This window comes from Chinchilla lanigera, unplaced genomic scaffold (assembly GCF_000276665.1).
Source record: "Chinchilla lanigera isolate Chin_1 unplaced genomic scaffold, ChiLan1.0 scaffold00158, whole genome shotgun sequence".
NCBI lineage: Eukaryota > Metazoa > Chordata > Mammalia > Rodentia > Chinchillidae > Chinchilla > Chinchilla lanigera.
The window spans coordinates 566435-579939 of record NW_004955559.1 but is presented as its reverse complement, the minus strand read 5'-3'; the positions used below and the strand labels follow the sequence as shown (position 1 = coordinate 579939).

Here is a 13505-nt window from a genome sequence, read left to right as displayed (position 1 = left end):
CCGCAGCTCCGCCCCCTGCACCCCCTCCCTCCCCTGCGAACCCGCAGCCAGAAAGCCAAAATCGCGAGGCTGCAGCGAGCGTGGAGCGAGGCTTCCCGGGACGGAGGCGTCAGAGACCCAGTGCGCGTCCACAAGGCGATGCAGAGACCTTGGCACCGAGACCCTGCTCCCTGTCTCTGTCCTAGAAGTCCAGGATCTCGGCCCCCTCTTCCCTAGGACCGGCCTTGGAGCGCCCCCACCTGCGCAGCTCTGAGGGCTGATGGCGGAGGAGGCTGGGGGAAGAGGCAGAGGGGACCCGGTCTCCATCCTCCTCGGTCTGCACCTTGCCTGGAGCCCGCTTCTCATCAGCAAAGCAGAGGCAGTAAACTGATTTCCTAAGGGATGGAGCATTTGAAGAAACCGTAGGTGTAGATACAGCATTAGCACCAAGTAGGTGCTTAAAGGATATTTCTTAAAGCGGAAAACAACCGCTTCAGGAATATTAATAGCAGTTAATGATGGCTGTCACTTAAGATGATAAGTGGCAATGTGCTAAGTGTTTTGAAGCCATTTTCTCTTTTCATCTTCACTTGGGCCCGGTACAATTGTTATTCCCATTTCACAGAGGAAATAATTGAGGTTCGTGGTAGTTAAAACCCTTGGGGAAGGACCAGATCTACACAGCCACACGGAAGCCTAGAGAGGTGGCCTGGAGGCCCCCTCAGTCTCCCTGGGTGCTGCCCTCCATCATTGATGATCAAATAAATCTGATCTGAGTGAAAAATTGATTGCTTCTTCTGCAGAGAGTCTGGAGAGGAGTCTCTTGGGCCCTCACTCTAACTAAATTGCCTTCCCTCACTGCGGCCTCTGCAGACACCCCACTGTTGCATCCCTGAACCACGAATTTGAATCCAAAACATCCGCAGCCTGTTTTGGGGGGCAAGGGGGACAAGGTCTTGCTGTATTCCCAAGGCTGAGCACAAACTTGGAATCCTCCTGCCTCAGCCTCCCAGAGTGCTGGGGTGACAGATGTGTGCCAGTACACCTGGTTGCCTCTGTATACATTTTTTTTCTCTTTTTGAGACAGGGTTTCACTACATAGTTCAGCCTGCCTTGAGCTCACTTTGTAGCCCAGGCTGGCCTCGAACTCACAGTGATCCTCCTGCCTCAGCCTCCCGAGTGTTGGGGTTACAGGGAAGCGCCACCATGCCTAGCTCTGTATACATTTTGAGTCTGAGGCTGCCCAGGCCCCTGGGTTGTCTGTGTGACTCTGGGCACAGGACAGCAGGGTTCGAGTCCCAGCTCTGCTGTCCTTTCCCATGTTACCTGGGCAGGATCACTGATGCTCCCCAAGCCTCAGTGTCCCTCCCTGTCAATGAGGAGAATGATTTACAAATCAGATTCTGTGGGGCTGGGGATTTAGCTCAGCGGCACAGCACCTGCCTGGCAAGTGCAAGGTCGTGAGTTCAATTCCCGGTATCAGAAAACAAAACAAAACAAAACAAAACAAAAATCAGATTCTGTCTCACTGAGTTAGTCTGAGGGTGCATGGGAAGTGCTGGGAAGTGCTTAGAGCACTGGTCAGTGCTGAGCGCTGTCATCACTCATAATTAACATATATTCGCTCACTTAACTTTTAACTACATGTGACAAGTGAGGAAACTGAGGCTCAGAGAGGCCAGCCACCCCGCCCGGGATCGCACAACCAGAAAGTGCCAACAGTTGAGTGTGTCTGTCTGAATCTAGATCCCTTCCTACTTTAGCCACTACTTTATATGCCGGCACCTTGATGACCTTGAATGTCATTGCCCCTGAGTGAAGGATGGTAGAGAGAGAGGCCACCATGTGGATTCCTCGCAGTCATCTGATAGAGGCTTTCTGAGCACTTACTGTGTGTTGGATGCTTTTTTAGGTACCAGAGCGTTGACTGGGAACAAACAAACAAAACCCTAGCCTTAAGGGAGCTCCTGGTCTAGCGGAGGAGACCTGAGACCCAAAGAACAACGCATGCTTGGAGCCTCATGCTAGGAGCCACGCCAGGAAGATGAGTCCGGGTGCTGTGTGTCTGAGGAGGAAGCCCGGGGCGGAATCTTCCCTGAGCAAAGGACGAGAGCTGAGCTGAGTGGAGAATGGGCGTAGGCCACGGAAAGATGGCAGAGAAAGGGGCAAACGCTTCAAGGAGCAGCAGCCCATGTGAGGCCTGGGAACAGGAGGGACTTGGCACGTGGGGGCCGCCTGGCACGCAGTGTCACAGGAGTACCACTTGCTCTGGTCATTACTGTGTCACTACGGCCCAGCCCAGTTCCCGGCATGTGGTCGGTGCCGCTCGGAACTGGCTGGCTGAACAAACCAATGAACACGTGATCGAGGGTTGGATACGTGGAAAAGTGAGTGGGTGCATGGATGTACCCACGGTTGGACGGGTGGACGGGCGGATGCTGGAGGGATAAAGGAAGAGATGACTGGATGGGTGGACGGAGGGACAGGTGGATGATGGATTGACGGATGATTGGGTGGGAGGTGGATGGATGGGTGTTGGGAAGGAGGGATGGATAGACGGATGGATCTTGGGGGGAGGATGGATGAACGAGTGGATGGTTGGATGGCAAATGGACGATGAGATGGATGGACAGACGTTGCAAGGGTAAATGAAGGGGTGGGTGGGTGTTCACAAATCCTACTGATTCACACACACATGCCTGGAGATAAATGGAGGCATGTACACACATACAGATTCACCTCTGCTGGTGATCCCCGTGGAGAGGACACACTGAGAAGAGAGGTCAGCCGTGCGGGGCAGGGCCTGTGCACAGCGCGGAAGGTGGACCCCCAGCCAGGGCCACTACAGTACCGGCGCTGCACCGCCGCAGCGCTGACATCATTTCTGGAACTGGAGGAAAATGCTGATTCAGGGATGGTGTCCCAGGCTGGGCACCAGGCCAGCAAGTGGGACAGGGATGGCCCGGGAGGGATAGGGTGGGTGGCAGAGGGGAGCAGGAGGGGCTGGGCAGAGAGAGTGAGACAGAGTGATGGGGAGAGAAGGAGAGAGAGAGAGAGAGAGAGAGGGAGAGAGGGAGAGAGGGAGAGAGAGAGAGAGAGAGAGAGAGGGAGAGAGGGAGAGAGGGAGAGAGAGAGAGAGAGAGAGAGAGAGAGAGAGAGAGAGAGAGAGAGAGAGAGAGGGAGGGAGAGAGGGAGAGAGAGAGAGAGAGAGAGACACTCTGCGAGGCTGAGGCAGGGTGACTGCACGTTTGAGCCCAGTCTGGGCAAGTGACTTAGTGAGAGCTCGTCTCAAGAACAGATAGATTGATAGATAGGTAGACAGGTGCGGGCCTTTGAGACGGGAAAGGGGGAGGTTGGGAGAAGGGGTGGGCCAGAGGCAGGGGGATGGGGTGGGATGTGGAGGTGCCAGTTTAAGGAAAAAATTCCCGGGGTGCTGCAGAATGAGGAGGAGAGGAGGTGGCACTGGGTTGTGCAGATCTGGACGCGAGGGTGAAGCGCTCCCAGGTTGTTGGGGCCCTGGGCGGCTGAGGAGGGGCAGGGCCAGTGCCGGGTGCAGAGGGGTCTCTCTGCAGCACCTGGCCTTCCCTGCCTGCCTTCGGGGAAGGGGGCTGGGCCCAGGATCCAGGGGGAGGGGGAGGGAGGAGCAGCAGGAGGGCAGAACTGGAGCTAATGGGCCCTGAGGGAGGAGAGGGTCCCAGTCCTAGAGGGAGAACTGGCAGTCGGAGATGGAGGAGGGCAGTTGAATGGGAGAGAAACAGACATTAACATGCAGGGAGTGAGTCCCAGCCGCACCTCAGTGAGACCCAGTCTGGACTATTTTCATTGCTAATGACAGAAATGCAGGTCAAACCAACCCAAGTATTGGCAGATGAGGGCTTCAGGCACTGCTGGATCCAGCTGTCCCTGTCATCACCAGGAATCCGACTGCCTCATCCTCAGGCTCAGCTTCCCTCCGGTTGTCTTGACTCCCAGGCAAGTTCCATCCCTACATGGTGACACCACCTACATGGTGGCCCCCCGTAGCTCCAACCTCCGCTCCGACCAGCCCAGAGACTTCACTTGATTTCCTTAACGACTGATGCAGGGCTGAACTTAAGAATCAACCTGGGCTTCAGATGCCAGCCACTGTGGCACTCGCCTGCCATCCTCACACTCTGGAGGCTGAAGCAGTTCAAGGCCAGCCTGGGCAATTTAGAGAGAGATCCTGCCTCAAAATTTAAAAAATAAAAAGAGAGGGGGGGTGTAGCTCAGTGTGAAGGCCCTGGGTTCAATCCCCAAATACTGGGGAGGAAAAAAAATCAGTGTTAATATTGTTAGCTGCAACTATAGAGACCGAGACAGGACGGAGGGAAAGCTAAAATGTAGTCCGGCCTCCTCTCCCACTGTCCTGCTGCGAAGGGGAGCCTGGGGTCACCTACACCAAACCCCTCCACTGGCCCCAAACCCCTCAACGCCAGGAGTCTGGAGCTCAGGGGTCTAGGCCCCCAGTTCCCTGCTCCCCGCCCCCCACAGTCGCCATGGCAACAGGCCCCGCACTCCTTCCCCTCCCCCGCAGAGAACCCGCTGTCTGTTGAGAATCCCCCTGCCTGGCCACTTCCCGCCTGAGACAGGGCTGAGGAGGGCAAGTGAGGAGCTCAGGGGCAGAGAGGCGAGCGGAGGCAGGGGCGGCTATGGGAGAAGGGCCACGGAGGCAGGGACTGGGAAGAGGGCGCAGAGAGGCGGGGACACCCAGGGGGTGCTAGGGTTTGAGAGAGGCCACAGAGTATGAAGGGAGGGAGGGGCGGGGGAAACTGAGGCAGGGGCTAGGAAGATGGAGAGAGGAAGGAGAGAAGCGAGGGAGCAGAGGACTGAGGAGTCAGGCGAAAGAGACGAGAGCTGGCGAGAGACTGCAGGAGGGCAGGAGGGCGGGAGCAGCAGCGAGACTAGGGGAGAGGGGCGGAGAGAGAGGGACCGGGAAGGGGCCCGGAGGAGGCCCGAGGAGATGCGGGAAGAAGAAGGGAGGTGGGGAGCGGGGAACTGGGGCGCCCAGGAGGTCCTCAAGGTTAGGGGGACCCGGATCTCCACAGGGTCCCTGCCTTCCATTTCCGTATTTCCCCCTTGGAGCGTCAAAGAGGAAGGGAGAGGAGGATCTGGGAGGAGAAGCTGGGGTGGGTGGCCCAGCCAGAACCTTTCTTCCCGCTCGCCTGAGACACCCCTCGCCCGCCTCCCCAGCATGCAGCCTGACGTGGAGCCCCTGGGCTCCCCCAGCCTGGGCAACCCCAGCGTGCACAGGGAGGCAGGTACTGAGCGGGGTGAGGGTGGGGACAGATCTCCTTCATCCGCGCACTGAGTGGGAGCCTTGGCCTGGTGGGTCCCTGGTACTCCAAAGTGAGACCCTTTCCTCACCCCTACATTCGCCAGATTGCTGGACAACGGCCCCTTGGACCTCAAACTACATTTCCCATGAGCCTCTGTAGTTACCTGGCCAATACTCTGGGCCCAGAACTACATTTCCCGTGAGCCTCTGGGTCCTTAGCAACTGTGAGGCCATTTTTCTTCTAGACACCTTCCCTGTCTTTGTCTTCCACCTTGAGTTCAGCATCCTCCCGTCCCTTCCTCTCTGGTTTTCAGTTTCCAGATGATCCACATCATCCCATCACCCAGTCCCTGAGCTGAGCCCCACATGCCATCCCTCTGCCCACCACCACTTTCCCTGTCCCAGCTCAGCAGCCTACCTACGTGGGACGCCCTCTGCCTGCTCCTTTCTCTCTGTGCCCACAGCCCTGGCTTGGATCTTCTTCTCTCTTCACCTTTTCCCTGGCCTTCAGCACTGACTCTGGCTGTCCCGATTCACAGACCTTCCTTTGAGGCCCTGTGGGGCCTGGGCCTGGGCCACAGTACTCTGTTTGTGCTTTGTGCTTTAGGGCAGCCTCCTCATGCACTCAGCATTCTCAGTGGGAACACAAGTGACTGCAGTTAACAGGCAATTGAACTTTGGGTAAAGAGTAGAAGTGGCATTGTCTCATCCAAAAAGAAGCCCAGCAGTATGCATGTGTAGGGTGTGGGGCCTGGGTTTGGCTGAGCCAGTAGTTCAGTGATGCCGTTAGGACTCAGTTTCTTTACATCTCCTGGCCTTTTGGTTTGGGATATGTCATCTTTGCATGCCACCTTGCTTACCTCTTGATCACAAGATGTCTGCCACAGCTCCAGGCATCACCTCGAGCGATCTTCACTGTTAAAGCTCCCAAGTGGTGTCTCCTCACATGTGACTGGCCAGCACTGACTCACCCACCCACCTCTACCTGGCAAAATGAATGGAATTATAATTATTTTAGTCAGGGGTCATCTGCATTTTTTGAATGTTTGCCAGGTGATTCTGATGCAGGAAGAGTTGGAAGGTAGCTGGGCATAGTGGCACAGGCCTGTAATCTGAGCACTCTGGGAGGCTGAGGCAGGAGGATTGCATGTTCAAGCCCAGCCTGGGCAACAGTCTCAAAATAGAAAATAAAAGGGGTTGGGGATGTAGCTCAGTACGAAGGTCCTAGGTTCAATTTCCAGACCAGACTAACCTGACTGAAACACCCACACGGTAAGTGTACTCTATGTACACTCCAAAAAATGTGGCAAGGAGGGCTGCATGAGCCGATGTTTCTTCATTTCAGGTTTGCTGTTTTCTTTGTGGCGTTTCGGAACTGACCACATTTTTAGTTTGTCTGGTTGGAAACTTTGGCGGAGGCCATGAGAGAGCTTGTGAGCTGCTAATGGACAAGGAAGGAGCCCGTTTTAGGGCAGGGAGGGAACATGCAGCCGTCTCACAAATAATTCATAACACAATGTCCGTAAATGCTCTCCTGTCCAGCGTTGAAGAGAATTCTAGGAAGTCCCTGCCGGTGACCCAGTCATGGTGACCTGTTGTCTTGACCTTGGCTCACGCGGACCCCTCCATACAAGCTCCCCTTCCTCCTGTCGTCTCTCTCTCTGGCTAACTGCTGCTGATTACTTAGGCCTCTCCGTGGACACCGCTGCCTCTGGGAAGCCTTCCCTGATTGCACCGTCCCTCCCACTACTGCTGGGCGTTCTCAGAGCGGAGGGCAGGAGAACGCCATTCCGCTCTTGTTCCCAGCATCCCCCAGGGCACAGGGGAGGCCTCTGGGATGCTGACAGAGATGGGCATTGTTTCATTTTCTTAATTACTCAACAAGTACTTATTTTCAAGTTAATACTTTTATTAATTCAGTTATACATAGACCTTTAAAGGAATGTGTTACAATTGCTGTTGTAGTTTAGAGACCTCTCTTATTCCTTATTTATTAGGCTTGGTGCTGAACTACATCTCAGCCCTTCTCTACTTTTTAGTCTCACTAGTTGCTAAATTGCCAGACCCAAAGCTCCAGTGGCGTAATCGGTTAGCAGTGGTACTTATATAAATTGCCAGACTCTTCTCAAGCTTGTGATCTTTCTGCCTCAGCCTCCCATGGTGCTGGGATTGCAGGCGTATGCCACAGTGCCCAGCTGCCATTCACTGCTTCAATAACTAGCAATATTTTGCTAATCTTATTTCACACAGACACCCCGCCAACAGCAACATACATACTTTTGGGGGACATTCTATAGGACAAATTTGTTTTAAAGAAAACTGCAGATATAATTTCATTTTACCCATAAACATATCAGCACAAGTCTCTAATTACTAAAGATTTTAAAAAATACATGCTCTTGTATTATACCTAACAAAAAGAATAATTCTTTTTCTTTTTCTTTTTTTTTTAAGTACTAAGTACTGAATCCAGAACCTTTAGACTGAGCTATAACTGAAGCCCTTTTTTATTTTTAATTTTGGGACAAATTCTTGCTAAGCTGCTAAATTGCTCAGGCTGGGCTCAAACTTGTGATTCTCCTGCCTCAGCCTCCCAGACTGTTGGGATTCCAAGTGTGTGCTACCAGGCCCACAGCAACAATTACCCTTGAATATCATTTGATCCCTACTCTATATTTAGAGCCCCTCCTTAAGTCAGAAATGTGTTGTTTACAATTTGTTTGAAAAAGGACCCAAACAAAGGCCCACACAATACATTTAATTATGCCTCCTCAGGTTTCATTCAAGAAGTACTTACATCGACCAACCACGTACCCAGTACTTGCTAGAGACTGCAGCAAAAGCGAGGCCTCTATCCTTGCACTGCTCCCTCGATGTGGGACAGACAGGTTGTAAAGAAATAAGGGAGAACTGCAGCTGTCTCAAGAACAGAGCATGGTGCTCAGACCCATGAGAAACTCATTGGTGGACACCCAGGGAAGTGTGATCTGCTGAGTGAGGGAGAAGAGGGGCCCTTGTGGGGTACAGCATGTGCCAAGGCCCTGTGGCAGGAGGGACATAGAGAGTTCAGGTCACATGAAAGCAGCATAAAGGATGATAGTGCCCTGTCGGGCTTAAGACATCGGCAGGTCTGAGCTGTGTGCTCTTGTGGGCTACCAGGAGGACCCTGGATCTTGTACACCCAACAGTGACTGGTCAGGGAGAGGAATTCCATGGCTGTTGTCTAGCAAGGGTGGTGGGGTGACAGGAAGCAGACCCGGGAGACTGAGAATATGCACACCCCGATCTTGATACTTTCATTTTCATCTTGATCATAACATCTGGGGCTGTGTGACCTCGGGCGAGTCACTTAACCTCTCTGTGCATCCATTTGATTATCTGCCTTGGTAGGTTGTCCTGAAGATGGAATGGAAAGTGCTTTCAAAAGTGCTTCCCAAGTGGACGAGCCCTGTGAGCAGAGAGTTGTTATTATCACTGTTAAGGGGACAGATGTGAGAAGGTGCTGGTGTGTTTGGGGAAGGGACGGTATAGCGAGAACACCTAGCACCTGGGATGAGTGCAGGAGGAAGGAGAATGGGGGCAGGGAGGGGACCCAACCATGCCACAGGCTGAGCTGTGCTGACACCCTGGAGCCACGCAGGAGCTGCATGCTGGACTTCCTGAGCTGGTTGTCGGAACAGCTGACAGCCAGACCACAGCCACAGTGAGGGCAGTGTCCCCACAGAAGTCCCAGCGTTCTGCATTCATGCAAGGACGTATCACAGGAGGGGGGCCGGGTCAGGGGCTGGGGCTGGGGAAGCGCCTTTGTTCTGAAGATGGCAGAAGGGGACTGAGGGGGAATCAAATGCAGCCCGCGCTGTGGCTTGTTAAAGGGCTCCGAGCCAGGTGGGGGGCTGTCTGAGTCAGGCTCTCGGAAGTTCTCCACGCTGCTTGGGATGCATGGCCATCTTCCTGGTTTGGACGGCGTTTGTGTTTTTGTCTGTGTGGAGAAGAGATGCAGGAGTGGTCTCATCTTGGGGCACTGTCGTCACTGTGGGCTTCCCTGGTGGTGGTGGTGGTGGATGAAAGTGTTTGTGCCCTACAAGAGAGGATCAGGGCCTGGCTGTTGAAGGCTGCTTTTTTCTCAGCCTCTGTAATAAAAAGACCCCCAGACACAAGCATGGTGGTTGGGTTGTGGATACCTTGATCCTGTGAGAGGATTCAGGCACCCAGATCTTTCCCTATTGTTGCTCAAACATAGTGGGTTACTACTACACACTCGAGGCCAAGGGAAGGGGCATAAAACCCTAAGATAAGCACTTTTCTTTTTTCATCATCACCTTCTTCTTGTTCTTCTTATCCTTCTTCTTCTCCTTCTCCTTCTCTTTCTCCTTCTTCTTCCTTTTTGTCTTTTTGTGACAGGGTTTCGCTATGTAGTTCAGGCTGGCCTTGAACTCACTTTGTAGCCCAGGCTGACCTCAAACTCACAGCAATCCCCGTGCCTCAGCTTCCTGAGCACTGGGGATTATAGGAGTGTGCCACCACACCCAGCAACAAGCACTTTTCTTTTAAGCAAATGATCCCAAAGTTGCACCCCACATTTGCTGTGCTAGTATTCCATTGGTGAGTGTGTGCTCATGAAGCCATATCTAGCTGCAAGGGAGTCAGAGCAGCTGTGTGAGCTGTAAGGAGGCCAGGCAGTTGTGGGCTGGACACAATGCTAGGACTGAAGGGGAAGGAAAAATAGGTCAATAGGATGACTACAGTGGGCCTTATGGGATGGTTCAGTTAGCCAAAAAGGCACTACATTTGAGAACTATCCTCAGTCAAGTTCCAATGAAGAGACTGGGTCTGAGAGTGCTTAAAAAACTGTCAGTTGAGCTGGGTATGGTGGCACATGCCTGTAATCCCAGCACTCGACAGGCTGAGGCAGGAGGATCATTGCAGGTTTGAGACCAGCCTGGGCTACAAAGTGAACTCAAGGCCAGCCCGAACTGTATAGCGAGACCCTGTCTCAAAAAGACAGAAACAAAAAACCACAAAAAACCAAACCAAAACAAAAAAAACCTGTCAGTTGGACCCAGATGTGGTACCTGGAGGGAGGAGATACTGCTGCTGTGCAGAAGCCAGCCAGAGTGATTGGAAAAAGGAACAGAAAAGAGCAAGTCCCTTGCTTCCTCCTGCCTCAAAGCCTCCCTCTGGTCCTGACAGGATCCCAACTGTCCAAGCAGAAATGTGGTCAGCAGGGTCTTGGTCCCAGCAGCTTGGAGACAGTGAAGAAGGGTAGGGTCTGCAGCTGGGGGACAGTAGCCCAACAGCTGGCCAGTGAGCTCCTCTAGGGTGGCATGGACAATGCTAGGTGATGGCCAATCAAGTGGAAGCATACTGAGGAGCCGGTGTTGGTTCTCTGTCCTCAGCTGCCCTCCTGGTGGACACGGAGATCGCAGAAGAGACTCCAGCTCGGAACCTGGGCAGGCCCATCAAACCCTCGTGAGTGGCCCCTGGCTCCATGACTTCTGACCTCCACTCCCCCAGATGTGACAGCAGCAACCCCTGACCTGGGAGGTCCCTGCCTCTCTCTCCCAGGAAGCAGTACCTACAGCAGGTCATTGCAGAATACGAGGCTCTGGACCGAGAGCTGCCATGCATACGGAAGTTCTCCACGCCGCCCGCCGCCCAGCCTCTCTGCCTTTGCATGGAGACTTCGGTGAGGTGCCCCTCCTTCTGCCGCCCAGGTTTCTGCACAGCTTGGGGGCGGGAGTGGAAGGCTGCGGGCTCGGGAATGAGGTGGCCAGGGTTTGAACCCAAGCTGTGTGGTTTACTGGCTGTGGGCTTGGCCCTGGGACAGTTTGCTGAAAACTGACTGTGAATCTGTCAAAGGGTCGCTCATCCAGTTTATCACTGTTCATCCCAGGGGAGGCTGAGAGGTGGGGAGACTGAGGACAAAGAGGGTCCTGCTAATCTCTCTGCTGGGAAATTCTATAGTTTCAAATGTAACAAAAACTCTAAAAGTTTCGTTGTTTTGAACCCAGGGGCAATCTGCCACTGAGCTACATCTCTAGCCTTTTTTTATTTAGAGACAAGGTCTCCAATCGGGCATGGTGGAGCACACCTGTCATCTCAGCACTCGGGAGAGGTTGAGGCGGGAGGATTGTTGCAAGTTTGAGACCAGCTAGGGCTACAAAGTGAGCTCAAGGCCAGCCTGAACTGCATAGCGAGACCCTGTCTCAAAAAAAAAAAAAAAAAAAAGAGAGACAAGGTCTCCATAAGTTTCTCAGGTTGGACTCCAATTTGAGACCTTCCTGCCTCAGCCTCCCAGAGTGCTGGATTATGGGCTGGCCCCTAGGCAGCCCAGGCACCCGATTCTTCAATGGGAAGAGCTGATGTTAGTGGCACTGTGAGCCAGGTGCATGTCTCTGAGGCACCTCAGCCAGTCTCCGTGAATTAAGCCCAACACAGGGGTTGTTGTCCTTGTTTGGTGACCATTCTCCACCCAGTACTGGTAGGAATCTCCAAGAGCTTTCAGCGCTTCCACTGCAGGCTGCTAGAAGTTTCTAGTAGACTGGTGCAGTTGGCCCCATGGGGAATCTTTCCAGCTGTTCACTGGCATTTGCAAATCAGCTTGGTGAGAACTGAATTCCCGGAGAATGACTTTGAAAGACAGTCGATGTTTTTCCATCTGAGAAACACCTGTCGCCGCGACCCTAGGGTCAAGGGCGACTCCTGCCTCTCAGCTGCCACCTAGGGCTCTGGCAGCTACTGAGGGTGGAGTCTAAAGCGGGGTCGTCTGAGCCAGGGCATCAAGACTCTGAGGCTCTCTCCCTGACTCCCAGGAGGACTTTACCCACCTGGAGGTTCTGGAGGCGCTAGAGGCCAAGTTACCTGGGGCCATGGAGACCGGGCGTGTGAGCAGCATCCGCTTTGAGAACATGAATGTCATCTGCGGGACCGCGGGTCGCAGGCACCGGTGAGCCCCGCGGAGGGGCGGGGCTTAGGGGCGTGACGCTGGGGGCGGAGTCGGAGCGCGGGCAGTGAGGGGGCGTGGCTTAGAGTCTCTAGACCAGGTGATTGGTGTGTGAGGGCCGGGGCCAGGTGAACCGGATGCAGTAGGGCCAGTGCGCGGGGCCGAGAGCCACTGGTAGGGGCAAGGTGGGAGAACCCGCGCTGAGGGGCGGGGTCTGGAGCGGGTAGGGAAGCCGACTTAGTAGCAAGGAGTGGGCTTGGCGCCAGGAAAGGCAGCTATGAGGCCCAGAGTGGGCCGGACGCCTAGTAAGGTCCGGGCATCGTGTGCTAAGGAAGGAGGGGTCTAGAGAGATGGCGATCAAGGGGCAGAAGCGGACTGAGCGCGAGGATAGAGCTGGAAAGCCGCAAATGCGGGTCCGGGCACGTGTTGACGTCCGTGAGAGGGCAGGGCTGGAGAGTATGTTAGGGACGGAGCAGCCAGGGTCAGTAACCGGGAGGGTTACAATCCACGGCGGGGCTGAGACCACCAGCAAGTTCCCCCTCGCAGGTGGCTCATCACGGTCGCAGACTTCCAGACGCGTTCGCGTCTGCTGCGCTCAGGGCTCAGCCCCCGCGGGCTCGCGCATCAGCTCGTTCGCCACGATGACCTACAATTGGGTGACTACCGCCTGCACCTGCGCCGCTCACTGGTCCGACGGCGCATGCTCGAAGCCCTGGGGGCGGAGCCAACCCAGGAAGATTGACGCGCAAGGGAGGATGGGCCCCGGCTGTACTTGCGCACTACGCCATTGATGCGCAGGCGCACTGTGCAGGGAAGGGAGGGGGCGTCACCTCCCAGGAAGGAGGCGGGGTCGGCTCGAGGGGGTGGATACTGTGAGTTTAATTATAAAGAATGACCTGGTACAAAAGCCATTTCTCTCTGCAAAATCTTGGTGGGGAGTCCGGGGGAGGGAGGAAGTGGGGGGTAGGCACGCACCCCCAGATTATAATCCCGCCTCCCTAATCCTACTCCACTCCTTGTAAATGGTCGCCGGGGTCCCGATCCCTTGAGGCAGGAACTGAGGCCATCGAAGGGAAGACCTGGGCGCTGGACTGTGGACACGTGCAGATTTCGGCCGGTCTCAGCGAGAACCAGACGTCCTCCTCCGCCCCCTCCTCGTCCCCCTCCCACCCCCCCTTGGAAGACAGTTCTCGGGCTTTTATTTCAGGTTTTTTTCTGGATTTGTGTGTGTGTTTTCTAGGGTTTCTTTTTTGTTTTGCTTTGTATTTTGTTGTTTCTTTTTGCTTA

At 54.4% G+C, this 13505-nt stretch overlaps 1 protein-coding gene and 1 long non-coding RNA gene across 3 annotated transcripts; one reads left to right on the top strand and one right to left on the bottom strand.

Moving 5' to 3' along the window:
• Window positions 1–6: 6 nt before the first annotated feature.
• Window positions 7–4186, bottom strand: LOC102016108. Its single transcript, XR_264996.1, has 3 exons — window positions 3834–4186; window positions 2719–2869; window positions 7–374 (listed from the first exon to the last, which is right to left on the bottom strand). It is a non-coding gene; the product is annotated as an uncharacterized LOC102016108 (long non-coding RNA).
• A 324-nt stretch (window positions 4187–4510) lies between these two features.
• On the top strand, window positions 4511–13062 carry LOC102015780 (chromosome unknown open reading frame, human C19orf81). Of its 2 annotated transcripts, none has more exons than XM_013508936.1 (6): window positions 4511–4604; window positions 5046–5258; window positions 10672–10744; window positions 10841–10961; window positions 12088–12221; window positions 12765–13062. In XM_013508936.1, the coding sequence occupies exons 2-6, from the start codon at window positions 5192–5194 to the stop codon at window positions 12958–12960; spliced, it is 591 nt and encodes a 196-aa protein (XP_013364390.1). In that variant the 5' UTR covers window positions 4511–4604; window positions 5046–5191; the 3' UTR covers window positions 12961–13062. The 2 variants fall into 2 exon arrangements, with proteins under 2 accessions (XP_013364390.1, XP_005412831.1); XM_005412774.2 differs by having other exon boundaries at window positions 4525–4604; window positions 5191–5258.
• Window positions 13063–13505: the final 443 nt, after the last annotated feature.